Source organism: Scyliorhinus canicula, chromosome 6 (assembly GCF_902713615.1).
Source record: "Scyliorhinus canicula chromosome 6, sScyCan1.1, whole genome shotgun sequence".
NCBI classification, from domain to species: Eukaryota; Metazoa; Chordata; class Chondrichthyes; order Carcharhiniformes; family Scyliorhinidae; genus Scyliorhinus; species Scyliorhinus canicula.
This window is the reverse complement of record NC_052151.1, coordinates 127,622,465-127,649,121: the sequence shown is the minus strand read 5'-3', so window position 1 is coordinate 127,649,121 and position 26,657 is coordinate 127,622,465. Positions and strand designations below refer to the sequence as shown.

General features: G+C 46.3%; 1 protein-coding gene across 13 annotated transcripts in view; it reads left to right on the top strand.

Moving 5' to 3' along the window:
• otofa (otoferlin a) overlaps positions 1–26,352 on the top strand; it is a 500,940-nt gene extending 474,588 nt beyond the window's left edge. For 10 of the 13 annotated variants that reach the window (XM_038800129.1, XM_038800130.1, XM_038800128.1 and 7 more), the window contains 4 exons: positions 2,119–2,297; positions 12,728–12,828; positions 21,127–21,319; positions 24,540–26,352. In XM_038800129.1, the coding sequence (XP_038656057.1) occupies positions 2,119–2,297; positions 12,728–12,828; positions 21,127–21,307 (461 nt within the window). In that variant the 3' untranslated portion in view covers positions 21,308–21,319; positions 24,540–26,352. The remainder of the gene's footprint in view (positions 1–2,118; positions 2,298–12,727; positions 12,829–21,126; positions 21,320–24,539) is intronic. The other 3 variants (XM_038800135.1, XM_038800124.1, XM_038800131.1) reach the window with 2 other exon arrangements.
• Positions 26,353–26,657: the final 305 nt, after the last annotated feature.

Sequence of the window (26,657 nt, the reverse complement as noted above, 5' to 3'; positions counted from 1 at the left end):
TTATCAGTCACGGTGCCCATTTCCCAATTTTAAATACGACAGGTGAACCGCACCGCTGTCACTTCCGCTTGGCAGAGGTGGAACATGGCGGAAGGCTGGAGATTACCGGGTCAGGATAGTCATATTCTGATGGACGTTACTGTACAATTTACATGCCCACGCCTGTGCACGACGTGGAACACATTCACGCGCTATCAAGCATAGCATTCCATTGGGCGTTCCGCTCACCTCTATTTTCGGCTGATGCGCAATTGTCCGCCCAATCGCAATTCTCAGCAGTTCAAAAGTATGGAACTTGTATCCCGTCTTCACTTCCAATCTTACAACTTGAGGCTTTTAAAGCCCACCTTTGTGTCACGTCATCATTGTTTCTTATTTTATCCCGTTGCCTTTTCTGTTTTATTGAACATCAAAATTATTTATTTTCAAAATAGGCCCTTGTCTCAGTTAGGTTTCTTAACAAGCAAAATGCTGCATGCAGTGCAGTATCGAACCAATGAAGGTCTTGAAGCTGCCAGTGTTCATCTCTGGCCTGTGCAGAGTTAGGCCAACCAGTGTGGCACTGGGGTTGTTGCAGATGGTTCCATCTCCCCTGGATAGGGAACCATGATCGTAAAACAGATTTGATGAGGAATGGAAGCATGGCAAGGGGCAGAATTTAATCTGAGTGCAATCAGATGAACATTGTACACTGTTGTAGTTTTTCCTATGCCCGGTGAACAGAAGTATAGTAGTAGGTTTACGCTGAAGCCCTAATCATGGCTACATTTTACAGTGCTTGAGTGCCAGGGTATCCAGAATCTTAACATCAGGAACAGGAAGATCATACCCTCAACCTGCTACATTAACACTGTACATAGGGTTGACAAGCCTCCAAGAATATCCTGAAAAATCACTGAAGATAAAAGTGTATGTTTTCATTTTATTTGAATACTTTAGTTCTGAGACTGTTGGAGGTGGGACAAATCAGCCTGTTTGACTGGGTGGGGTGACTGGAGACTGGAGTAGAAAACATTAGTTGCTGATGCTGCAAAAATATTGTAGCTACTTTACCAGGTTTCTAAACACTGTTTGTCATTGTGATACATAGTTCCCTCCTTTACATCAATGAGATTTTGCTTCAAAATTGATTTGGATTAGATTGGATTTGTTTATTGTCATGTGTACCAAGGTATAGTGAAAAGTATTTTTCTGCTATCAGCTCAACAGATTATTAAAGGAAACAAAAGAAAATACATAATAGGGCAACACAAGGTACACAATGTAACTATATAACACTGGCATTGGGTGAAGCAGAGAGGGGCGTAGTGTTATTCAGGTCAGTCCATAAGAGGGTCGTTTAGAAGTCTGGTGACAGTGGGGAAGAAGCTGTTTTTGTGTCTGTTTGTCAGTGTTCTCAGACTTTCATATCCCCTGCCCGATGGAAGAAGTTGGAAAAGTGAGTAGGCCGAGTGGGAGAGGTCTTTGATTATGCTGCCCGCTTTCCCCAGGTAGCGGGAGGTGCAGATAGAGTCAATGGATGGAAGGCAGGTTTGTGTGACGGAAAGGGCTGTGTTCATAACTCTCTGAAATTTCTTGCGGTTTTGGGCTGAGCAATTGCCATGCCAGGCATGATGCAGCCCGATAGGATGCTTTCTATGGTGCATCTGTAAAAGTTGGTAAGGGTTAATGTGGACATGCCGAATTTCCTTAGTTTCCTGAGGAAGTATAGACGGTGTTGTGCTTTTTTGGTGGCTTTAAGCGTCTTGGGTGTTTAAATGGCTTTGAAAAATCAGTTGCCACTGTAAGGTTTTTCCTAACAGCCATCAGCCAGTAGTCCATACTCTGGAATAGTCCTGCATTTGCCACATGCTCAGTTGCTGCTTGGCTCCTTTAACTAAAGTCACTATTTATGACAAGTTGGTGCCTCATTTCTATGGCTCAGTGGCAGGAGAAAAAAAATCTCAGCCTTCAGAAACTGCTTAAGATTGACAGTCTTGGCCCACCAGAAACCTGGTAATGTTCTCCACAAAGTAATTCAACAACGTTACTTATACTGTTTAAAAAGAGGTACTCTTTTAGCTAGGTAATTTTCCTTAACATGGCTGTTACTTCTGTCACTGTTCATTTTCCTGGCAGGGGCGATTGAATTGGATCTGAACAGGTTTACACGTGGAGCAAAAACTGCCAAGCTGTGCACAATTGAAATGGCGACGGATGAAGCTGCTTTTCCCATGGTCTCTATTTTTAAACAGAAAAGGGTGAAAGGCTGGTGGCCATTTGTGGCAAGAAATGAAAATGATGAAATGGAGCTGACAGTAAGAAATTTATCTTTATGAATTTTAAACGGATTTCGTCTCTTGTAAAAAAAAAAGATGGCCGCATTGACACTAAAGAATACAAATATTTCAATGCGGGTGGGTAGAACAAAATCGATCAGAGTGGATTTTGTGGTCAGTGGAAAACCATTGCTTGCCACTGACCTCGAAGAAAGGTCTCTGCAGCATGGATTTCCCCTTTCCTCACATCCATTTCCATCAGGTGGAACGTCAGAATGTTATCAAGCGGGATAGGTGGCCAATTATATTGAAGTAGTACAGCAAACCAGTAAATAAATCCCTCTGAATCCCTTCACTTTTAATTTTAGTGAAATAAGTGTTTGGTTCAAACATTATAGGACTAAGGTAATAAAGATGCACATAATGAAGATATTTTTAAAATATACATATTTTAAAACACTTCGGCCTCAATTTGCGCAACAATGGTCTCCAACTTCTCCAAAACAGTGGCAGAGGTCTGCTTCCAGAAGTCCTGCCCCAACGCCCAGCATCTGCCATTTCCGCAGGGGAAGAGGGAGGGGGAAGGCAGCACATTTTATTTTTTAAAATATTTTTTAATTCTCCTTTTTGACATTTTCTGCCAAATTTATACCCAACAATAGACAATAATCAGTAACAAATGTAATGTCAATCCCCATATCAATAACAACGATAAAACCCCAAACATTGGCCTACATGTTAACACAAACAAATGACAAAAAGGAATCAGGAATCACCCATAATCACCATTAACACATACAGTCCCCCCCACCCCCACCCCCCCCAACCCTCCCAGCTCCCATGTTCGATGTGATCCAATTCTCGAAAGTGCATAATGAATAACGCCCATGAATTGTAGAACCCCTCCATCCTACCCCTCAGTTCAAATTTGACCTTTTCAAGCGTTAAGAATTCCAACAGGTCCCCCCGCCACGCCAGGGCACAGGGTGGAGAGGCTGCTCTCCATCCCAGAAGGATCCGCCTTCGGGCGATCAACGAGGCGAAGGCTACAACATCTGCCTCCGCACCCATTTAGCTGCATATTTTAAAGTGTAACTAACTTCAGTCAAGGATGGGGCATTGGGAGTGTGTGGGGTGAGGTGGTGTAAAGGGGTGAGGGCTAGAGGGCATTTTTAGGGTTTCTTTGCAACTGGGAAAAGTGCTGGATCACAGAGGCTGACCTTTCGCCCATCCCGTCTTCATGCTCATTTTTCACTTTAGTGATGGTGGTATCTAGGACGCCACCATCACAATTCCTGGGTAGGTCTGGCCCAGCAGAGGTGACAGCACAGTGGTATTCAGTAGGGAGGGAGTTGCCCTGGGAATCCTCAAAATCCATTCTGGACCCCATGAAGTCTCATGGCACCAGGTCAAACCTGAGCAAGGGAAATTCCTGCTGCTTATCACGTATCATAACCCCTCCGTCTGATGAATCAGTACTCCTCCATGATGAATACCACTTGGAGGAAGGACTGAGGGTGGCAAGAGTGCAATGTCTGTCAACAAGAGTGGCTCTGTAGTACCACCACAGACCAAGCTGGCTGGATCTTAAAGGACATAGTTGCTAGACTGGGACTGCGACAGGTGGTGAGGGAACCACTAAGGGGAAAGACATACCTGACCTCGCTCTCACCAACCTGCCTGCCACAGATGCATCTGCCTATGACAGTATTGGTAGGAGTGACCACCGCATAATCCTTATGGAGACAGAGTCCCGTCTTCACATTGAGGATACCTTCCATCATGTGTGGAGATACCACTGTGTTAAATCAGATAGGATTTAAACAGATCTAGCAACTCAAGACTGGGCATCTGTGAGGTGGAGGTGCTGGGGGCCATCTGCAGCAGCAAAATTGTAAGCAACTTCCCGAACCCGCATATCTCCCACTCTACCATTACCACAAAGCCAGGAGAACAACCCTGGTTTAATGAAGAGTGCAGGTGGACATGCCAGGAACAGCACCAAGCAGATCGAAAAATCAGGTGTCAACCTGGTGAAGCTACAATACAGGCCTACTTAAGTGCAAAACAGCATAAGCAGCAAGTAATAGACAGAGCTAAGTGATTCCACAATAAACTCATTAGATTCATGCTCTGCAGTCCTGCCAAATCCAGCCGTGAATGGTGGTGGACAATTAAACAACTTGCTGGAGGAGGAGGCTCCACAAATATCCCAACCTCAATAATTGTGGAGCCCAGAAACATCAGTGCAAAAGATAAGGCTGAAGCATTCACAACGATCTTCAGCCAGAAATGCAAAGTGGATGATCCATCTCGGTCTCCTCCGGAGGTCCCCAGCATCATAGATGTCAGTCTTCAGCTAATTTGATTCACTCCACGAGATATCACGAAATGGCTGAAGGCACTGGATGCTGCAAAGGATATGGGCCCTGACAATATTCGGCAATTGTGCTGAAGACTTGTGTTCTAGAGCTTGCCGCACACTTGCCAAGCTGTTCCAGTACAGCTGCAACACTGGCATCTACCTAGCAATGTGGAAAATTGCCAGGTATGTCCTGTGCACAAGAGACACGATAAATCAAACCCGGCCAATTATTGCCCCATCAGTCTACTCTTGATCAACAGTGCTATCAAGCGGCACTTACTCAGCAATAACCTGCTCAAAGACGCTCAGTTTGGGTTCTGCCAGGGTCACTCATCTCCTGATCTCATTGCAGCCTTGATTCAAACATGAACAAAAGAACTGTATGCTAGAGGTGAGGTGAGAGCTACTGCCCTTGACATCAAGGCAGCATTTGACCGAATATGGCATCAAGGAGCCCCAGCTAAACTGGAGTCAATGGGAATCAGGGGGGAAAACTCTCTATTGGCTGGGGTCATACCTGGCACAAAGGAAGATGGTTGTGGTGGTTGGAGGTAAATGATCTCAGCTCCAGGACAACACTGCAGAAGTTCCTCAGGGTAGTGTCCTGGGCCCAACCATCTTCAATTGCTTTGTCAATGACCTTCCTTCCATCATAAGGTCAGAAATGGGGTGAGCACAGATGACTGCACAATGTTCAGCACCATTCGCAACTCCTCAGATAACGAAGCAGTCCATGTCCAAATGCAGCAAGACCTGGACAATACCAGGCTTGGGCTGACAAGTGGCAAGTAACAGTCATGCCACACAAGTGCCAGGCAATGATCATCTCCAACAAGAGAGAATTTAATCATCACCACTTGATATTCAATGGCATTCCTATTGCTGAATCCCCACTATCAACATTCTGGAGATTACCATTAACCACAAATTGAACTGGATTTCCAATATAAATACTGTGGCTACCAAAGCAGGTCAAAGGCGGTGAGTAACTCACCACCTGACCCACTAAAGCCTGGGCGCCATCTGGAAGGCACAAGTCAGTAGTATAATGGATGATTCTCCACTTGCCTGGATGAGTACAACTCCAACAACACTCAAAAAGCTCAACACCATCCAGGACAAAGTAGCCCGCTTGATTGCTCCTCCTTCCACAAACATTCACATCCTCCACCACCAACGAACCACGTGTACAAGATACACTGTTGGAACTCACCAGGGTTTCTTAGACAGCACCTTCCAAACACAACCACTACCATCTAGAAGGACAAGGGCAGCAGATATATGGGAACACCACCATCTGGAGGTTCCCCTCCAAGTCATTCCCCATCCTGACTTGGAAATACATCACCATTCCTACACAGTCACTGGGTCAGAATCCTGGAATTCTCTCCTAATAACTTTGTGGGTGTAACTACACCACATAGAATGCTAGAATTCCTACACTGCAGAAGGAGGCCATTTGGCTAATCGAGCCTGCATTGATCCACTCTGCCCTATACCCGTAACCTAACCTCCACATTCCTGGACATTATGGCACAATTTATTATGGCCACTCCACCTAACCTGCGCATTTTTAGACTGTAGGAGGAAACTAGAGCACCAAAGGAAATCCTCGCAGACAGTCACTCAAGGCTGGAATTGAACTCAACGCTGTAAAGCAGCAGTGATAACCGCTGTGCCGTCCGGGACTACAGCGGTTCAAGAAAAGAGCTCACCACCACCTTCTGAAGGACAACTGGGAAAGGCAATAAATTCTGGCCTAGCCAGTGAAGTCCAGATCCTGTAAAATTATTATTTTTAAAAATTCTTCATTTGTACCTCATCTGCTGGGAAAGGAGGAATTTGATCTTGTGCCCCACTACATTTATCCTTACTGCTGCGTTCTTTATTGCTATTGGGGGAGATTTTGAACCAGTATCAGCCGTCAGTGGGAACTGAGATGCGAGCGGAAAATTCTGAGAGAGTCGGGAAACGAGATTTTCCCCAATGAGATCGCAACCTCTGATTTTCCAGAACCCTCGCTGGCAGCATGATGAGAAATCCACCACGGAAGGCTGGGAACCTCATTTTAATACATTAAATATCACGAGTGAGCCCTCCCTCCAGTCACTGAATATTCATTGGTCGCCAATGTGGTGGCATGGCCAGTGTGATTTACAACAGCTGTATTAAAACAAGAATGAAGAGGATATCGGAGGTGAGCATTCGGGTCAGGTGGGCAGAGTGGGGACTCTGACAAGGTGTGTTTTCCAGCCTTGTGGTGGCTGAAGACCCCCACACGCGGGGTGGATGAGTGCAGTGAGGATGAACCCCTACACTCAGGCTGCACTGTGAAACCAGAGAGCATGAGCTGTATGGAAGCTCAAGGCCACTGATTATGGAAGCCAGGCTGTCAGGGATTAGTTTCTGGGTGGCTGGCTTTTCCAGTTAGATGGCTTGTTTAATCCGCAGTTTATGTGAGCTGGAGGAATGAGCGTTTCCTCTAAGGATGAAGTTGACATGCTCATTGCAGTCTTCACACAAATCAAGTGTGTCTCGCCTGCTTCTTGACCCTTCTTTGATGAGTCAATTGTGGCAATCAACGTGCTGCTGCATGAGGCCAGGAACAGTGCCCCATTGAGGAAGGGGAGGCTGGGACCATTGCTCTTCCGGGAGCAGAGCACAGATGGCGGAGCATCGGAGGAGACTCCAGGCCAAGGGGACTCCGACGTCGAACTTCCCATCTCCAGATGTCAGAACTCCAGTGCCGGAGAAGACTATGTCTGTCCCGGGGGATGATGGACCACCTGTGCCAGGATATGTGGGAGTTCACACCACATGGACTAGGAGGTCACCCATTACCTGTGGCCCTGAAAGTTACTGCGGCTGAGCCTATGTGTCAGCAGCTCGTTTCAGGACTGCACAGGTGGCCCGTGCGGCATATAGCGTCATGTGGTCAGTAGCGTACATGTGCCTAAAGGAGGTCATGGATGCCATTTTGTGAGGGTGAGGGCCCACATGTACATCAACTTAGATCAGAATCAGGTGAGCCAGGACACCAGGGCCATAGCCTTTGCCCACATGGAAGGCATGCTATGTTCTATGTTCTATATAGATGGGCTTTAGAGTGGTTTCACAGGTCGGCGCAACATCGAAGGCCGAAGGGCCCGTGCTGCGCTGTAATGTTCTATGCCTCCGGTGTAGGGTGCCATCAACTGCACCCACATGGCTCTGTGGTCTCCAAGGCAGCATGAAGTACCATTCAGGAAGCGCTAGGGGTACCACTTCCTCAGCATCCAGCTCATCTGTGGCCACACGATAAACATCATGCTGGTGTGTGATCATTTCTCAGCTGCTACTGCCCCGTCCGAGGTCAGAAGCCCTGGTTTATTTCTCCACCTTACGTTCAAGGTAGACATGCTCCCAACACTTTGTCCAGGATAGTTACATCTTGCAGCACTCTCAAATCCCAACCATTTTTGAGGGAGAGCAGTGGCTGGAGGGATGGCTCCTTGGGGACAAAGTGGGCCCACTCAGGAGGTGGCTGCTGACACCAATGCAGAGGCCACAAACACTCATTGATATTCGCTACAACGGGAATCATGCATCAACGCCATGCTGGTCGAGCAGCCGATTGGACTGCTCAAGCTGGGGTTTCGGTCAGGAGGTGCCCCAGAGGGTGTCCCGTATCATAGTGGTCTGCTGCGCTCTCCACAACCTGCTACTGCAGTGGGGCGAGCAGCTGCAACAGGAGGACATGGAGGAGTGCCACATCTCCTCGGATAAGGAGGAGGTCGAGGAGGGAGTCGAGGCTCATCATGGAGAGAAGGAGGAGAAAGGACCTCCGTCTTTACTGCATCATCAGTGTGGATGATAGAAGAGACATAGTGCTGCTATTCTCACACTCAACAGGGATGTAGTGCCGAGTGTGCGCAGGGGGTTTGCAGAGCATGTGCAATGAAATGACAGGGTGGAGGATCTGTATGGGTGATCAAAGTGATGTCTAATACAAGTGCGCTATTATAATGATGACTTATCTGGAATATTGAATGCACTTTTGGTCTCCTTATCTGAGGAAGGATGTTCTAGTTATAGAGGGAGTGCAGTGAAGGTTTACCAGACTGATCCCTGGGATGGCCGGACTGACGTATGATGAGAGATTGAGTCAGTTAGGATTGTATTTGCTGGGTGTGTCCAGAACCAGGGGACACAGTCTGAGGAAAAGGGGGACAGAGATGAGAAGCAATTTCTTCACCCAGAGAGTGGTGAGCCTGTGGAATTCGTTGTACAGGAAGTAGTTGAGTCCAAATCATTGTATGGTTTCAAGAAACAGTTAGGTATAGCACTTCGAACGAAGGGGATCAAAGGATATGGGGGGAAGTGTTATTAGGCTATTGAATTGAATGATCGGCCATGATCGTAATGAAGGCAGAGCGGGCTTAAAGGGCCGAATGGCCTCCTCCTCCTCCTATTTGTTCTATGTTTGTTTCTGTACTACTGCCTAGGTTCACCCCTGTCCACTAGGTGCCTATAGTTTCTTACACTTCCTCAACCTCCTGCTACGTTTAACAGTATCCCTAGGATCCACAGCTGAGTTTGAGGTGGTCTTTTTCTGCTTTCCATGCCCTGTTGTCTGACATGATCTTGAGGAGGGGGGGTGCCTAGATCTTGAGGATCTGGGCCTACTTTCGGGCTGCACAGGCGTTGCATTGCTGCCCTCATCGGTAAGCAAGCGGGAGGTATGTCGCTCACAGGGTGGGGAGTGTCAGATGGGCTGGTCACCCCCAGGGTCTGCTGGGTGGAAGGCTCCGCAATCCACTCCTGCCAATCATCTTCCCTTCCGGTGCTCAGAGGCCCCTGGGCTCATCCATGGCTCCTTCAGGAGCAGCTGGAGTGAGATCCAAAAGCTGCAGAGTCCCCCAGTGCTGGCACTCATGGATTCTTGTCAGTACCTGCACCACACAATTGAAGCCCTGTGCCATGGAGCTCATGCCCTCAGCCACGAAGGAACCATGGAATGGACATCCCCCACCATGGACTACAGCTCCTGCGCCATAGTCTCGACTGCGGATGCCACGCTCACATTTTTGTCCTCATTTCATTGGAGTGACGGCACCATTTCCTCAGACAGAAGGCGAGGGGATACCTGTGGTCGGCGTGCAGTTGAAGGAAGAATGCCCCTGAAGGAGTCCACCCTTCCTGATGCTCGTGACTCTGCCTTTGTTGTTGTAGAAGCTCTGAGATGACTGGACCCAGTAGCTCAGCCGAGTCCTGGGCCGTCCGGTATGCCCCTGAGTGCCCAGTACTTCCTCCGCCAGTTATGGATCTTCAACTCTGAGATGCTCCCCAATGAGAGATACAGACGCCTGCTGACTAGTTAATCTCACTGAGGTGTGAGTATCTGTGCTGGTGGAGGCTGCGGTGACAGCCCTGACCCCTCCTCCATATTTGTCTCCAAGATCGGTAGCATGGTAGCATTGTGGATAGCACAATTGCTTCACAGCTCCAGGGTCCCAGATTCGATTCCGGCTTGGGTCACTGTCTGTGCAGAATCTGCACATCCTCCCCGTGTGTGCGTGGGTTTCCTCCGGGTGCTCCGGTTTCCTCCCACAGTCCAAAGATGTGCAGGTTAGGTGGATTGGCCATGATAAATTGCCCTTAGTGTTGGGTGGGGTTACTGGGTTATGGGAATAGGGTGGAGGTGTTGACCTTGGATAGGGTGCTCTTTCCAAGAGCCGGTGCAGATTCAATGGGTCGAATGGCCTCCTTCTGCACTGTAAATTCTATGATAATCTCTGCCTCGGAGCTGCTCTGGTCTGTGGTCTCCTGAGGGCTTGAGGATGGTCTGGGCTGGTCAACTGATCGACCTGCAAAGGAAGTGAGATGGTATTAGTGCACCAAAGGGGCAGACTGATGAAGAAAGTTAACTCATGTGAGACATGCACCATGGCTGCATGTGTTGAGGGTTCTCACTTTCGTCTGGTGTCCCCAATTTGCCCTCTGCCCAGGTGCGGTCTTGCTCATTGCCTGCCAGCTCAAAGGCTCTCTCCTCAAAGGGCGTTAAGCATTTCAGCTTGAGCATGACACCAGAAGGTTGTGCCCGCTCATGCCAGTTGTGCTTGAGTTTGTCCTGCAATGAGACAGATGGGAGGAGTTGTAGGTGGGAGTCTTGCCATGTCAGATGGCGATGAAGCCTGGCATGCATCGGAGGTGAGTGGGAGCATGGTTGTGAGGAACAGGTCTACTGTGGGAAGATGGGGAATGGGGGCGGGGAGGGCGCCATGAGAAGTGTTGGGAATCCGTGAGGTGGCTGGGTGAAAGATCACCGTGGAGATGTGAAGAGTGTGTGAGGCGTGCAGAGATATACATCAGGAGCCAGACTTACTCTGGGTGCGCAAAGAAGCTCATTCAATTTCTTCCGGCACTGTTGCCCCGTCCTCTTTTGTAGTGAGCTGGCACTCACTATTGTGGCCACTGCCTCTCAGGGTATGGTGCACTGTCCATGTGTTTGGGGCGGGGGACATTTCCCGTGGGTGGGGGTGTGGAGGACCCTTCAGCTCACTTTGAGATCGGGGCACCCTTCGAAAATGGCGGCCCGATCTCTGAGGGACCAGTCTGGTGAACCAATTCAGCTCCCCAGTGCTGAAAACAATGCTAAATGTGGGCATGACCAGGGAGAAACTCCCCAGGGCCCCAAAAAATAACGGTCTGGTTAGATAAGTGTAACTGTTGCTTGACTAGTCTGTGAGACAGCTCTCCCAACCTTGGCAGAAGCCCCCAGATGTTTGAGGAGGATTCTGCAGTGTTAACAGGGCTGGGTTTGCCATTGCCAGCGCCTGGGTTGATGCCAGGTGGTCCACCCCTTTCATTCCTTGTTTGTGTTTCCATAGCAGTTGAATACAACTGAGTGGCTTGTTAGGCCATTTCAGACGGCATTTAAGAGTCAAGAGTGAGCATGAGGGTTTCCCCACCCCCCATTCATGGGCAATGTCACCCCCCCCACACACACACACATGGGCATCAGCCCACAACCCCCCCCAAGTGAGGACACTCTGTTATGGGGTCCCTCAGGGCCCATTCCAGACCCCCCCCCACACCACTTACAGGTGCCCCCCATCCAGGACCTCCACCTTCAACTCCTCCAATCTCCCAGAAGCCCCCATTTACTGTGTTGCATCCCCCACCCTTCATACCCCCTTCCACCTTCCTTTCATGGGCATGGCCACCCTCTGCCAACTGTTGGCAGTGGGCCCTGGCACCTGGGCATCTGAGCACCCTGGCACTGCCACCCTGGCTGTCCTGCCAGCTTTGCAGTGCTACCTGGGTACCTTGGCAGTGTCAGGGTGGCAGTGCAAAGATGTCTGCGTTCCATGGGGAAGGTTCAGGGAGCCACCCTGCCCAGTTCTTGTCCACCCAGGGGCCTCCGATTGCCTTGGAGACCATTGAGTGCTGCTCTGCCTGCCCCACGTTTGTGTGGACCAGTACTGAACGGCTCCCTGGGGAGGCCGGTAGATCCCGGGTGAGCTTGATGAAGTCAGTTTAAAACCAATGCAAGCGAGCGCGGCCTGGTCAAGCCCAGTGTGGGCGGGAGCCTGATCCCGACGCTTCAGAGGCGCACTGGTTGCCAGCAAGCCTGTGAGAGGTTTCACCTGGCATCTACCGGCAGTGTCATGCACCCATTCGAGCGAAAGACAGCCGGTACATCGCGCCCTTGGAACTTTTTACATTAAATCACGCCCGTTGTGGGTGGTGGGTTGAAAATTGTGACATGGTTTCCACAATTACAATGTAACAACTGTCATGTCGCTCTTTCATTCCATTGGATGCCGTGCATCCCCAAAACAATGAGAAACAACTACAAAAAAAAATCATAATTTCAGAATGCCACCTCATAAATTATGGCAAGCCTGAACATTGTTCTTACTTTACTCAATAGTTCTTCATCCAGTCAAGAGGGCACCTGTTTGGTAGCTTGGTATCAGCCCCTCTCTGCACTGTGAAGCGTGGCTGAATCCCTCGGGTCAGGTCACTGCAACATGGTGTCACCAGCACCTGGAATGAACTCACATGAAGTGACCGTCACTTCCCAGTGAAAGAATCATTCACCATCTGCGTTGTTTTTCAGGGTAAAGTGGAGGCTGAGTTACACCTGTTGACAGCGGAAGAAGCTGAGAAGAGCCCAGCAGGCCTAGCCCGTAATGAACCAGAGCCACTGGAGAAGCCAAAGTAAGTATATCTCCATTTGAATTACAGTTCATGGCTCAGGAATGTCACTATGCATTTACAGCCATTTGAAGTATCAGGCAATATCAGATTATAGTCAAGTATTTAAACAAGTATTTACAAAAAACAGTTCTATTTTAACTGCTCTAATCTGTTTTATTACTTTATACTCTATATACATATTTTTGAAAGGTTGGACGAGCAGAATAAAAATAGCATCCTCATGACTCCATTTCTTTCAAAAGTATTACTACGATATTAATATTCAAATTGGCTACTGAAGTCATTGTGCAACTTTACAGAGTCATAAGGCCATTGGGCGCAATCGTGAGCCCGCACTCACCACCCTCAGGATCACTGGCAGGGGGGGAGAAATCCCGCGAGAATCGGGAAACACGATTCTCACATTCTGTAATTAAGTCTGTGTTGCAAGTCAAGACACTGTGGAAATCCTGACATGGACCCATTGCCCAGTAAGTTTAAACTTCCAATGGGCTAATCTGCTCTGCTTGGGACCCTCCGCAAAAGGGTCAGAGACTTGAGCCATAGACGTGGGACTTACCAGGAAACGTACCCTGAAAATGTTACATAGATTTCATACAATTTACCGTGCAGGTATTTGGCAATACTTGCTCTAATGCAGATATTAGTCAGCATTACTGAACTGAACACCATAACCAACTCATCTAATCTGACCCAACCCCAGCTCTTCCTCCCACCACTAACCACCGATCTGACTGCCCAATTACCCACTCATTCGGCCACTCACAGACACTCAGGGCACGATTCTCCCAAAGAGAGACAAAGTGCCGACGCCGGAGTGAAAACCAGAGTGTTTCACTTTGATGTCGGAGGCCGCTCCTCGCCCCCTATTCTCCCACCCCCAGTGGGCTAGGAGTGGCGGTGCATCAATCTCGCGCGCCGGGCCTTGACGCCCGCGTAAAAGCGGCGCCGCCTGAATGACGTGGCCGGAGGCGCCTAAATGACGTCACCCGCGCATGCTCAGGTTGGCCGGCGCCAACCCACGCATGCACGGTTACCGTTCTCCCCTCTGCTGCCCCACAAGACATGGAGGATTGATCTAGCGGGGCGGCAGAGGGAAAAGAGTGCGTCTTTCAGAGATGCCGGCCCGACGATTGGTGGGCTCCGATCGCGGGCCAGACCCCTCCTGAGCACCCCCCTGGTGCTCGATCCTCCCTCCGCCCCCCACAGGCCCCACACATAGCGGTCACGCGCTGTTCACGCCGGCAACGACCAGGTGTGGTTGGCACCGGCGTCAACTGGTCGTATTAGGCAGGCCGCTCGGCCCATCCGGGCCGGAGAATCACCGCTCGACCGGAGCGGCGATTCTCCGAGCGGCCTGTCGCAAATCGCGACACGCCGTTTAGGGTGGGGTGGGAGAATCGCGTGCGAGTGCCAGGGCGGTGTGGCGTGATTCGCCCGGCACTCCCCCGATTCTACCACCCGGCGTGGGGGTCGGAGAATCGCTCCCTCAGTTGCATTCATTCATTAAAAAATTTGAGATTGTTAAAAACTAAATATGGCAACCCTACAAACAGAAGGCATGGCCTTCCTTTGATTCTCCTGCATTTTCTGGACTTACCCTGGAGAGACTGCCTCTTGATTTCTGCCACTGCCGGGATCAAATGTTCCAGCTGAAAATGGACAATTCTACAGAAAACCTTGTAGGCAGCAGCAATGAGTGGAAGATCTGGGTCATTATTTAAATGGAGAGAGATGACAGAGTGCTCAGTACAGAGCGACCTGGGTGGCTTTCTACATGGATCACAAAAGGTCAGCATGCAGGTAAAGCAAATAATTAGGAAGGCAAATGGAATGTTGGCCTTTATCATAAGCAGAACGGAGTATAGAAGCAGGAAAGTCTTGATACAACTGCACAGGGCATTGATGAGACCACATCCTGAGTAGTGTGTGCAGTTTTGGTTGCTTTAATTAAGGGGGAATGTACTTACATTGGATGCAGTTCATGAAGGTTACCTTCTCGCCCAGGAACAGGAGTGTTCCACTGAGCCCCAATGGGATACCTGGCTCCTTTTTTCTTTCCCCGACCATGGTCTCCTTCCATCAGTTGTCCCAACTGCCTGGGGCAGTTCCTGAAGACTCCCTGTCACCGCTTTCTGTTATATTCACGAACCCTGACCTAATATCATTGACACCAGGTTCAGGCAGGTATTGGACCTGATATATTTAAATGGTGGCCTTAAGCCCAGGCCGAACATCGACAATCTGGAACAAACCTGATTCTTGCTCCTCACCCCCGGTTAAAATTTCTGCAGTTGATGCACAAAGAAACTTTATTTCCCTGAATACCAGAATACTGCTTTCAAGACAATGCAATCTCATAAGAACATAAGAACTAAGAGCAGGAGTAGGCCAGATGGCCCCTCGAGCCTGCTCCGCCATTTAATGAGATCATGGCTGATCTTTTGTGGACTCAGCTCCACTTTCCGGCCTGAACACCATAACCCTTAATCCCTTTATTCTTCAAAAAACTATCTATCTTTATCTTAAAAACATTTAATGAAGGAGCCTCAACTGCTTCACTGGGCAAGGAATTCCATAGATTCACAACCCTTTGGGTGAAGAAGTACCTCCTAAACTCAGTCCTAAATCTACTTCCCCTTATTTTGAGGCTATGTCCCCTAGTTCTGCTTTCACCCACCAGTGGAAACAACCTGCCCGTATCTATCCTATCTATTCCCTTCATAATTTTATATGTTTCCATAAGATCCCCCCTCATCCTTCTAAATTCCAACTTATATTGTTGCAGCTAAGTATTGCAATTGTGCTTGTCTTTTAAACATTTCTCCAATGATTAAACACTAGATGATCAGTTTTAGAAATGTAAGAAATTTTGGAATAAGAAAAGGCCACAGGGCCTTAACCAGTCCTTGATTTTTTTCTATGTTGTTCACTTGTGACTGAGGTATTTTACAGCAGCATTTATGTAGCATTTATAGCATTGTAAAGCATCTCAAGTTGCTTCACAGTATTTCTCTCAGACAAAATATTGGCACCAAGTCAAAGATGAACGCAATAGAAATGTGACTAGAGAAGAGTGTCTTGAAGGAGGAACAGAGAGATTTAGTGAACGATTTTCAGAACTTAGGGCATAAACAGCTGGGCATGGCCACCAATGGTGTGGTGAAAGAAGTTGTGGTTGCATGAGAGGCCGGAATTGGAGAAACGCACAGAGTTTACAGACATGGGGGTGTGGCGCCGGGGGGGGGGGGGGGGGGGGGGGGGGGGGGATTTCGGCAAGGCCAAGGCTTTGGAGGGATTTAAAAATATATGGATCAGTAGCAACATAGGTCAGCACGTACAGGGGTAAAGAATGAATGTGATTATAGGATTTGGTGCAATTCAGATATGGATAATAAAACTTTGGATGAGCTCAAGTTATAGAAGGTGGAACCTGGGAGGATAATCAACAGAGCATTTGATACTTTGATCTGGAAGTAGCAAAGGCATAGATGAGCATTTCAGTGGCAGATGAGCTAAAGAGGGGCAGGGCCTTGTAATGGAGTAGATACTGGGCCAGAGATTTGTCTCCGTCAAATAGGATGGCAAGGTTCTCAGGCTTCGCTCTGAGAAAGTGGCTGGGAATGAGAATGAATCAATGGCTATGGAACAGAGTTAGTGGAAGAGGCAACATTTACTCTTGTATTCCCTAAAATCACATTGGCTGAGGTTTACCGTCCACAGCAAGGTGGGTCCTGCTGCACTGGATAGCGGCAAGCCAGCAAAGATTCTGCTGGTGGGAAGGGCTGCAAATCCCACCCATTACTGCTGGAACTATTTGGCTATTAAAGAGCAAAGTAGCAGTTATAACTTCAAGGTACCTCAGAAAATTATACCTTTAAGACAAGTAAAATCTGAGGCACACATCATGTGCAAGAAACAGAAAATTAATTTGCAAATTAGGGTACATTTTTCTCAACGACACTCCCCCCCCCCCCCCTTCCCGTCCCGTCCCGTCCTGCGCCACACCCCCATGTCTGTAAACTCTGTGTGTTTCTCTAATTCCGGCCTCTCATGCAACCACAACTTCTTTCACCACACCATTGGTGGCCATGCCCAGCTGTTTATGCCCTAAGTCATGAGAAATGGCTTATATTTATTTTGAGCAAAATGAGGAGCATGTGTTCCTGTGTTCCTTTACCCAAATTGACTTCAATTGAAATTTTATCCATTCAGATTAGGTTTTCTTTTCCCATAGTCCCAAAAGATCGTGGGCGGGTTTCTCCATTTCGCCGGCCGATCAATGTGGTTTCCCATTGTGGGGCAGCCTAACGCCGTCGGGATACCCCCGGGCTGCCGGCAAAATAGAGAATCCCGACGGCGGAGAATTCAGCTCCTCATCAAAAATGAACTGTTTGCAACCTCAGCCACATTAGGTGTGAGCTCAAAACATAATACAGCTCATAATTCTGACACAGGTAGAATAATAACCACAGTCTTGATGTGTTACTGAAGTAGAATTTTTTTCTAACTGTACTTATTGTATCTTAAATCAATTTTCTATTCCCTTAATAACATTCAAGAAGTTTTGAGTTTTTCAGTATATATTAAAGAGAACAGCAAATAAAAATAATAATCTTTATTAGTGTCACAAGTCGGCTGACATTAACACTGCAATGAAGTTACTGTGAAAATTCCATAGTTGCCACACTCCGTCGCCTGTTTGGGTCACAGACGGAGAATTCAGAATGTCCAATTCACCGAACAAGCATGGGCTGGATTCTCCGTAGCCCCACACCGAAATCGTGTTTGGCGCCGGGGCGGACAATCAAAGTTCCCGACGGAATCGGGCCCAGCGCCCCTCCGGTGATTCTCTGGGCCCCAAATATCCGCTGGTCCGCGATTTACGTCGCGCGACTGGTGAGCCATTGATAGAGGCCCACCCAGCGATGCTCAGCTCCCGACCGGATGAGTTCACGACAGTGTGGAACTAATGTGGTATGGCCGGTTGGGACTCTCGCATAGCGGCTGGGGACTCAGTTTGCAGCCGCCCTGGTAGGGGCAGGGGGATCAAGCACCTGGTGGGGGGCCTTATGGGCGGCTGGGGCAGCGATTGGGCCGGAAGGATCCTCGGGCACGCGGCCGATCGGGGGAGGGGGCCTAGTTTGTTGGTGTTGGTCCGAGTCCATCATGGCACAATCTCGGCCGCTGGAGGCCGCCACCATGCACAATCGCAGACATGGAACCGGAAGTGCAGGGGTATCCAAAGCTCCCCGGGTCCCTGCTGGCCCCAAGAAGCTAAGTGAATCAACTTTTATTTTTTTGCAGGAAACTGGAGAGTGCAACGCCTGCGTCTTTACGCTTGCGTGGGGATATAGCCCCATTCTGGCAGAATCCAGCCCCATGATGCTCCCAAAGGTAGCTCGTAAACCTACTTACAACCTACTTACCTGGGATCCACCAGCCTCCATCAATACACCAGCCTCTCCAGGGAGGCTGCAGCTGGGCGCCGATCAGTGCTGGGCGACTCAAACATGGACCAGATGGAATGGCACCCGGGAGTCTCCCGGACATCGGAGACCCCTGAGTGATCAGGGGAAGTGCAGGGTGGCACCCTGGCCCTCCCCCTGGAATGCCGGCACCTTGGCACTGCCACCCTGACACTGGCAAGGTGCCCAGATGGCGCTGCTAAGCCAGCAGGAGCACTGATTGGGTGCCAGTGCAAGGGTGCCTGAGTGCCAGGGGGGAAGGGGGACCATGCCCATGAAATGAGGGTGGAGTGGGATTTGAAGGGTGGGAGAGTGTAGGGCAGTTAAGTAGGGGCATCTGGTTGGTTAGGGGGGTAACAGCTGGGGGTTCCTAGAAGCAGGAGGTGTGCTAGAAGGGGCTTTTGGGGGCCTGAAGTGGGGGGCCCCCAGGGACCCCATAGTGGGATGTCCTCACTTTGGGGGTTGTGGAGTAATGTCCATGTGTGTGAGGGTGATACTGCCCGTGGGTGGAGGGACCCACAAGCTCAGTTAGTGATCGGGGCACCCTTTCAAAATGGCGGCCCGATATCGGAGTTCAGCTCCCTAGTGCTAAAATAATTTGAAGTGTGGGCTAAACCAGTGAGAAACTCCCCAGGGCCTAAAAAAGTGAATAAGGACGGGATTCTTCGGTCGGCAGGCAGGTGCGGTCGGAGATTCCCGCCCAAGGTCAATGGACTTCTCTATTGGCTGCTGGTTTAGTACACTGGGCTAAATCGCTGGTTTTTAAAGCAGACCAAGACAGGCCAACAGCACGGTTCAATTCCTGTACCAGCCTCCCCAAACAGGCACCGGAATGTGGTGACTAGGGGCTTTTCACAGTAACTACATTTGAAGCCTACTTGTGACAATAAGCGATTTTCATTTCATTTCACCCATGGTGTTCTGGCTCGAGCAGGGCAGAACAATCCACCCTAAGTGTCATTGATTAGCGGTGGGGGAACTCGCCGGCAGAGCTGGTGGGAAACGCCCCGAAAAACCAGCCACAAATTAATTTAGAAATTTTGGGGGAGAATCGCACACTAGAAGTGAGTCACAACTATAATCTGATGGCTAGTTAAATAGAGGGCAATATTAATGAACCAGACTCTCCACCCACTGTCTTGAGATGTTGACACCCAGGGTCAGATTTTTGTTGAAAAGACGGGAATGTCAAGTTAATAAATTTTCCGACTCAGCAAACCTATCTCCTTTAAAAAGACCCCTGCCACAGTGATCATAGAAGTGGGTGAGTGCCAAAGCTGGTGAGAAAGTCCACCTTGGTTCCCTGGGGCTTTGGCCCAGTTGTATTGAAGGTTATTAGGACCCGGGCCTCACCTTTCACACCACTTCATCCTCAGCCACCCACCCCCAACTCCCTTAACCTCCCATGCCATCTCCATATCTCACGATCCCAAACCTCCCTCACCCAAGGGATGAGTATTTAAATCTCTTCCAACCATGGCATTTAAATCTACCTTAAATCCACCCTTCACAAGTGTTTATGTCTTCTCCATAAAATTGTTAAGGCCATTGAAGCAACAAAAATTGAGTACCTTTGTACTCAGCAGTGAAATGAAATGGCATGTTGAGTTTGGGTTTCCCGCCTGTGCGATTCAGGCTCCACCTCATCCCCTGCCAGCAAAAATCCTATCTGTTGAAAATGGAGGAAAGACTTCTGCTTCCAGATACCACCCATTATTTTAAAAGGTCCCAGAGTAGTCTTGACTCGGTCCCAGAGTGTCCACACCCAAGGTGATTTGAAGAACTAGGGAATAATTTACCATTGAAAAAACATAATATTCAAAGAAACAGATTGGTGCATTAATTCTGCACCGCCAGGAAAAAAGCTTTAATGATACCTTTACCGTCTTAGTCCCAATATCTAGCACTGCTGCCTCACAGGGCCAGGGACCCAGGTTCAATTCCAGCTTTGGTGACTGTGTGGAGTTTGTACTTTCTTCCTGTGTCTACGTGGGTTTCCTCCGGGTGCTCCGGTTTCCTCCCACAGTCCAAAGGTGTGCAGGTTAGGTGGATTGGTCATGCTAAATTGCCCCTTAGTGCCCAGGAATGTGTGGTGGGTTGGATAGGGTTGCAGGGATAGGGAGGTCGCCTTGTTAGAGTGCTCTTTCAGAGGGTTGGTGCAGACTCAATGGGCCGAATGGCCTCCTTCTGTACTGTAGTGATCTGATTCTATTAACAGGACAGTGAGCCTGTACTATTCCACCAAAGAGCCAACACTGACACGATGAGATGAATGATCCCCTGTGTTGTATCATTCTATATTGATCCATTCAGCTTTTCCCCAAATAAGAGCAACAATAACACAGCTCATTTGAAAGCAACATTAGGACTTTTTTTGCCATTAAAAAATCCATTTTATTCCATTTCGTACTACAGAAGAGAAGTGAGCATTATGGATTAACTTTCAGTCTTTACAAGAGAATCCTGCAAGATAAACCATGAGACACCACTCATTTTATATCACTAAAAAATATATTGTCATCCCATTAAAGTGCAGAATCCTTTTGCAAAATCTATTTTCTTTCAGCTTCTTTTTCGTTTTACATCAGTGCTAATATTTAAACTTCATTCTTCCCCATGGAAATAAATTCACAAATACGACAAAATTGTTTGGATTAATCATATGTTATGTATTTACTAAGTAGAACTCTTCAGTCTCTATTTGATGCTGAACAGTAACTCGTTTAATTATAATCTATTTGCTTCTTTCCATCTCTGTTACCCTGCTCCCTTTCCCTTCTGCACTCTTTTCTTCTTGATCCCTCACATCTTGCTGCCCTCCAATCTGCAGTCGTCCTGACACCAGCTTTATCTGGTTTATGAACCCCCTAAAGTCAATCAGATATTTCATCTGGCACAACTATCGTGGGCTGATTTTGAAGATCCTCGCAATTGTGCTTCTTCTCCTTCTGCTTGGGCTCTTCCTTTACTCCATGCCTGGTTACCTGGTTAAGAAGATTCTTGGAGCCTAATGGCCTTAAATGGTAGCCATTTTTTCCTCATATTTCATGTACTTTGTGCATTCCTTTTATTTAATCTACTTTTGTTTCAGAGCAGGAAATCCTTACTGGAGTTGTCATCAGTTATGTTTTATTGATTATTTTAATTGATGTATTTGCTAACCTTAGTTATAATGCACTATCTAATCAAGCACATTGGTAGATTGGCAATATAATCAATTGCTAATTATTTCTATTAACTTAGCTGGACCGAGTTACACTAATAACGAAAATGTAAATTTGTGCAGCTAAATATCACAATAAAAGCAAGAAAATGAACTATTGGGAAAGACAATGGCTTTTGCAGTCAGCAGTGAATGAATGGCACCAGCCATTCTTTGCTCTTATATTTCCCACATCATTTCACTGGGCTTTTTCACTGGAACCTAGGATAATTCTAACAGCACTGCAGATGTCATCTGGTGATTGTAAACAGGCCAAGCAATAGAGTGTCACCTTATCAGATTGCTGAATTCTTTACATGACAGGCAAAGTCTGAACCAGAAATTGTAAGTTATAACAGTTGATTTAATATTGAATTATGTACAGAAAGCGCAATAGAGTAAAAGAAAAACAGGCTTAAGAGGAGAGATAAAATTACAAAAAGCGCAAGTTGTAAAAGTATTTAATTTAAAAATATCTGATAATTAAAATTTCCACAATTAAGACTCAACACTTGTAAAAGTTCATCTTCAGTGCTAGTGTTTGTTGGTAGAAATTAGGATTCATCACACCAGTAAAAATGCACTTACACTAGAGTGGACAAGCCTTCGAATTTTCTGCTTAATTTGGTGGGTGGGCAACACGGTGGTGCGATGGTTAGCACTGCTGCCTCACGGCGCTGAGGTCCCAGGTTCGATCCCGACTCTGGGTCACTGTCCGTGTGGAGTTTACATATTCTCCCCGTGTTTGTGTGGGTTTTGCCCCCACAACCCAAAGATGTGCAGGCCAGGTGGATTGGCCACGCTAAATTGCCCCTTAATTGGATATTCAAAAAAAATGTTTCAAATTAATGGGTATCTACCACACAAGTATAGCAACCTGGCACTCTTCCATATACTTCAATGCCAAGTATCTTAGTGAACTACCAGCACCAGTGCACTGAAGCATCTGGAGCCATGGAACACCCCAGTCAACAACTTCCTGATATGTGTTTAACTGCACAAGTGCAGTCGCTGGGCGTTAACAGCCCAATTTACTCCATAATTATGAACCTGTTAGCCTCTCATTACATTTACTGCAAAGTTCTGGCTTTATCTTTCACTTCAACTAATTTAAATTTTATTGAAGATATTAATTTACGATATATCAATTATAACAATATTAAGGTACAATATATCCTGTATAGGAACACAAAGGATGCAGTAGTCTCCAGGAGTTAAGCTTCCTTCATGACAGTATTGACAAATAGCAGTCCACAGAAATTGACTCTTCTACATGTACCAAATCCCATGCTCTAAATTATAGGTGTATGCTGTGTCTTCATGCACATAATTATTCTTTTTAATGTTACTCTACAGCTATTTTCCTGTTCTTTTTCATTTATTTTCTCAATCTCTTTAAATCTTCTGCAACATTACACTTACTGGAAGTTAAATAATATTAATATTAAGGAAACCTTTATTGTTAATAAATAGTCACCACGGTGAGGGGTGTGGCAGTTATCTTTGATTCCTCAGACTGCAGAATGCATGTTTAAAGTCAAATTGTTGAAGGAACATTTATCATCTGAAAACTTAAATTAGTGTGTGTTTATCATTGTTCCTTTCAGATAATTGTTTAATTTTAAAAGGGAAATGTTTCACACAGCTCAAACAAGTAAAAGTTCTAGTGATTGACATCAGCAGCCAAGAGTAAAAGTGTCATTCTTGATTGTGACAGCCAATCATATTAACAGTTTCAATTACTAATGTAATGTTTGGATTGCTATTGAAATAGTCTCCAATGTCTTGGAACTGTCTGCCACTGTGACCGACACTTACTCCAGAAATGGGAGCATAGTGGTTCATGTGAATTATTTCCAATCTTCTCCGCTGGCATGTTGAAGTGTGGAAGGCCCAAGTTAATCTCAGATCCGAGTCATTGTTGGTAAGATTTCAGGTCTGCACCACTCTGAAAGGACTCTTGCTTGGGACACCCGTAGAACTTCCTCCACTTGCAATGATCAGAGAGTGATAGTTTCAGATTGCAATGTGCACTTTCTGATCCATGGTCCTTAATTATTTCTAACAGTATGCTCCCAAGTATTCATTAGAGGTACCATTGATCAAACACATCCCAATCTTGATTGATCATAAACTGTAGGGATACAGGCAATTGCCACAACAATGTTAATTGGAAATTCTAATGTGAGAGTGACATATTATTTTGCTCCACCCGAGATCAGAAACAAATTTTATTTATTTATCAATTGCAAAGTCCTTAAGCCAAGCAGTTTCTTCCCATCCTGTGGTGTTGAGTGAGGATAGGCCTCTGCTGAGTCTGTAGATTTTATCCATTGTGTTCTCACTCTCACAGGCACATAGAGAACTGCCACTCATACCTCATCTGTGGAGGTAGACTAAGCAGAGGCCGTGGCTAGTCTTGAACCTGCTAAGGGTGTACCACTCTTTCCTTGGAAGGTTGAAACCAGGCAGCTGTTGGGTTGGGTTTGAGACCAGGTACTTGTTTGTCATGCCAAAAGATCCCCATTCATTTGTCCAGATGAAACTTGAGTTGTGTGGGAGGATTTTTCCAGATTGCCCTTTTTGATTGGAGTGATACCTTGGGTGGGCTGAATAGATTCGCATAAAGTGGCAGGTGGGGAGGTAGCAAACTTTTTGTGTCATTTTGTGGGTTGTTGTAAGTCGGCTAATAAGTGGAGGTATGATGTTTGGGTGGGTGTGCTGTGTGCGTTGATCTTGCATCAAATTGCAAATTAGTTTTACCTACAAAGCCATATTGCCTTCCAGCGTTTTCACTGGTGACACGACTGTAAGATTAACATTTTTAGAAGTAACTTGTATGTTTTACTTTGGCTGTTCTCTAAACTAATCATGATTCTTGCATTAAAATAACAATGTTAAGGGATGAACATGAACCAATTATCCCCCTCATGGAGGTGGTAACATTCACTAAGTACCTACCTATTAATATATATTGTTAAATCATTCATCACTAACCATTTTTTTCCCCCTCCCATTTTCTCTAATGCTGCCTTGGACAGTCGGCCAGACACCTCTTTTATCTGGTTCCTCAATCCACTCAAGTCTATCAAATACCTCATCTGCAACAGATACAAGTGGCTTATTGTGAAGATTGTGCTGGCTTTGTTGATGTTGATGATGATAGGCCTTTTCCTTTACAGCATGCCTGGTTATATGGTAAAGAAGCTAATCGGTGCATGAATCCCATCATTCAATGCAACTAAACAGCTAATACCTTTAGTAAAACATATTTTTGTGTGTCTGAATTAATAGAGGAGAAAGGAAATGGGATATGACAATGATTGGGGATCATTTTGAAAACTTTTGAGTTAAACTTTAACAAGGCATCATTATTTTGGTGTGCAGTGTGCAGTTCTTCAGAATTACTCTGTTTGAACTGTAGTTAAGTCTTTTTTTTTGCTCTCATTACCAAGTAAACTTTGTTTGATTTGTTTTAAGCTTTCGGAATTTATAACAAAAGTATTTGTAACTCTATCATTGTGCTGTGTATTTTTCTTACAATTTTCTTTCATTCGTATTAAAAATGACCTGTTTCACTAGCCGTCCAAATACCAGTTTGTCCTGGTGGTTGAACCCAATGCGTGTTGCTTATCTTCTGATCTGGAGAAACTACAAGTGCTACATCATTGGATTCTTGGCCGGGCTGTTCCTTTTACTGTTTGTGGCCCTGATAATCTTCAGCATACCCAATCAAATAAGTGAAAAAATCTTTAATGCTGGAAGGTGATTTTATGAGTAATGCTCTTGTCAGATATTAATATTGCTTCAGAATAAGTTATTTTTGGGGAGGGAAACAGTTCATCTGGTGTAAGCCAGGGACTAATGCTTCATGGAGTGTTTAAATCTATCAAGCAGATAGTGGGTTTATCTCTGCGTTGAGTAATGGATGCATAAAGATAGAAGGGCGATATTCAAGGACGAATTGAACACCAGTGCATTTAATTTATTCCCATAAGTAGAAGTTCAAAAACAAACATACCATTTTACTGCCACCTGGGTTTAGCGTTCATGAAGGTTGTTTGCTGACTAATTATTGGCAATAGATACAATATACAGGGTGACGTTTTGAGAATGGTGTTCAAATCCACCCGACTATTGAGTAATTTGCTCTGAAATTAGCACATTTAATACTTCCATGGCTTTTAAGCAAAATTTTACTTGAACAACACATTGCACTATATGGTGCAAATTAAGATATTTGTGAGATTCGTTGCAGATATTCCGGACTTCAAATCATTAGCCGTAGAAAGTCAGAAAATCGTAAAGGTCCAGAGGCTTACCATGCTCCTGTCATTCCCCCAATATAGGACTGAAGTGCTGCTGGAGCATGTGAGTGGCACTCCAATTGCTGGGTAAACAGCTGGAGGTGGCATTTCAGGTAGAAGCAAAAAATGAATTAACATATATCTAAGAAACACTCGTTTAAATAGCTGAGAGCATATTTGTCTAAGGCCACAAGTACAGATAACCGCTTATTTTTCTATCAGACCAGATCTAGTATTAATGTAATTTTCAAGACTAATAAAGTAGCACTTTACAGGGCATGATTTCACTGTGGGAAATGGCAGACAGTATGCCCGAGTTAACAATGTTCTATTTGCTTTATAATTGGTAATCATCTCTCTTTGTAATACATTTCTCATTGTGTACATCCGTGAAAATAGGATTGTATGTCTACAAAAACCTGTTATGCTGTATTTTGTGTTACTCTTTGTATGAATCGTTTTTGTGTAACTAACTTCTGGTTCCTGTTGTGAGAACAATCCAAAGAAATAAATAACTAAAATTTAAAATAAAGTATTAAGAAATCTACATCAAATTTGAGACTGGTTTCACTGCACCTAGCTAATGGAAGACAATCAGATTACAGTCAAGAGAATTGCACTAATTAATGAAACATACTCCAGTGATTCAGTTTGCCTAGCTTGTAAGATATCCGTCCTCCATACATGGAAGGAGTAATGACAAGGTTCTTTGCTTAATTGACAACAAAACACAACATATGGTGGCTCAACACAACCTAATCAAGGATTTAAGATTTGCATTAGGATTTGCGACGTGTATCAAGGTACAGTGAAAAGTATTGTTCTGCGTGACAGATCATTCCACACATGAAA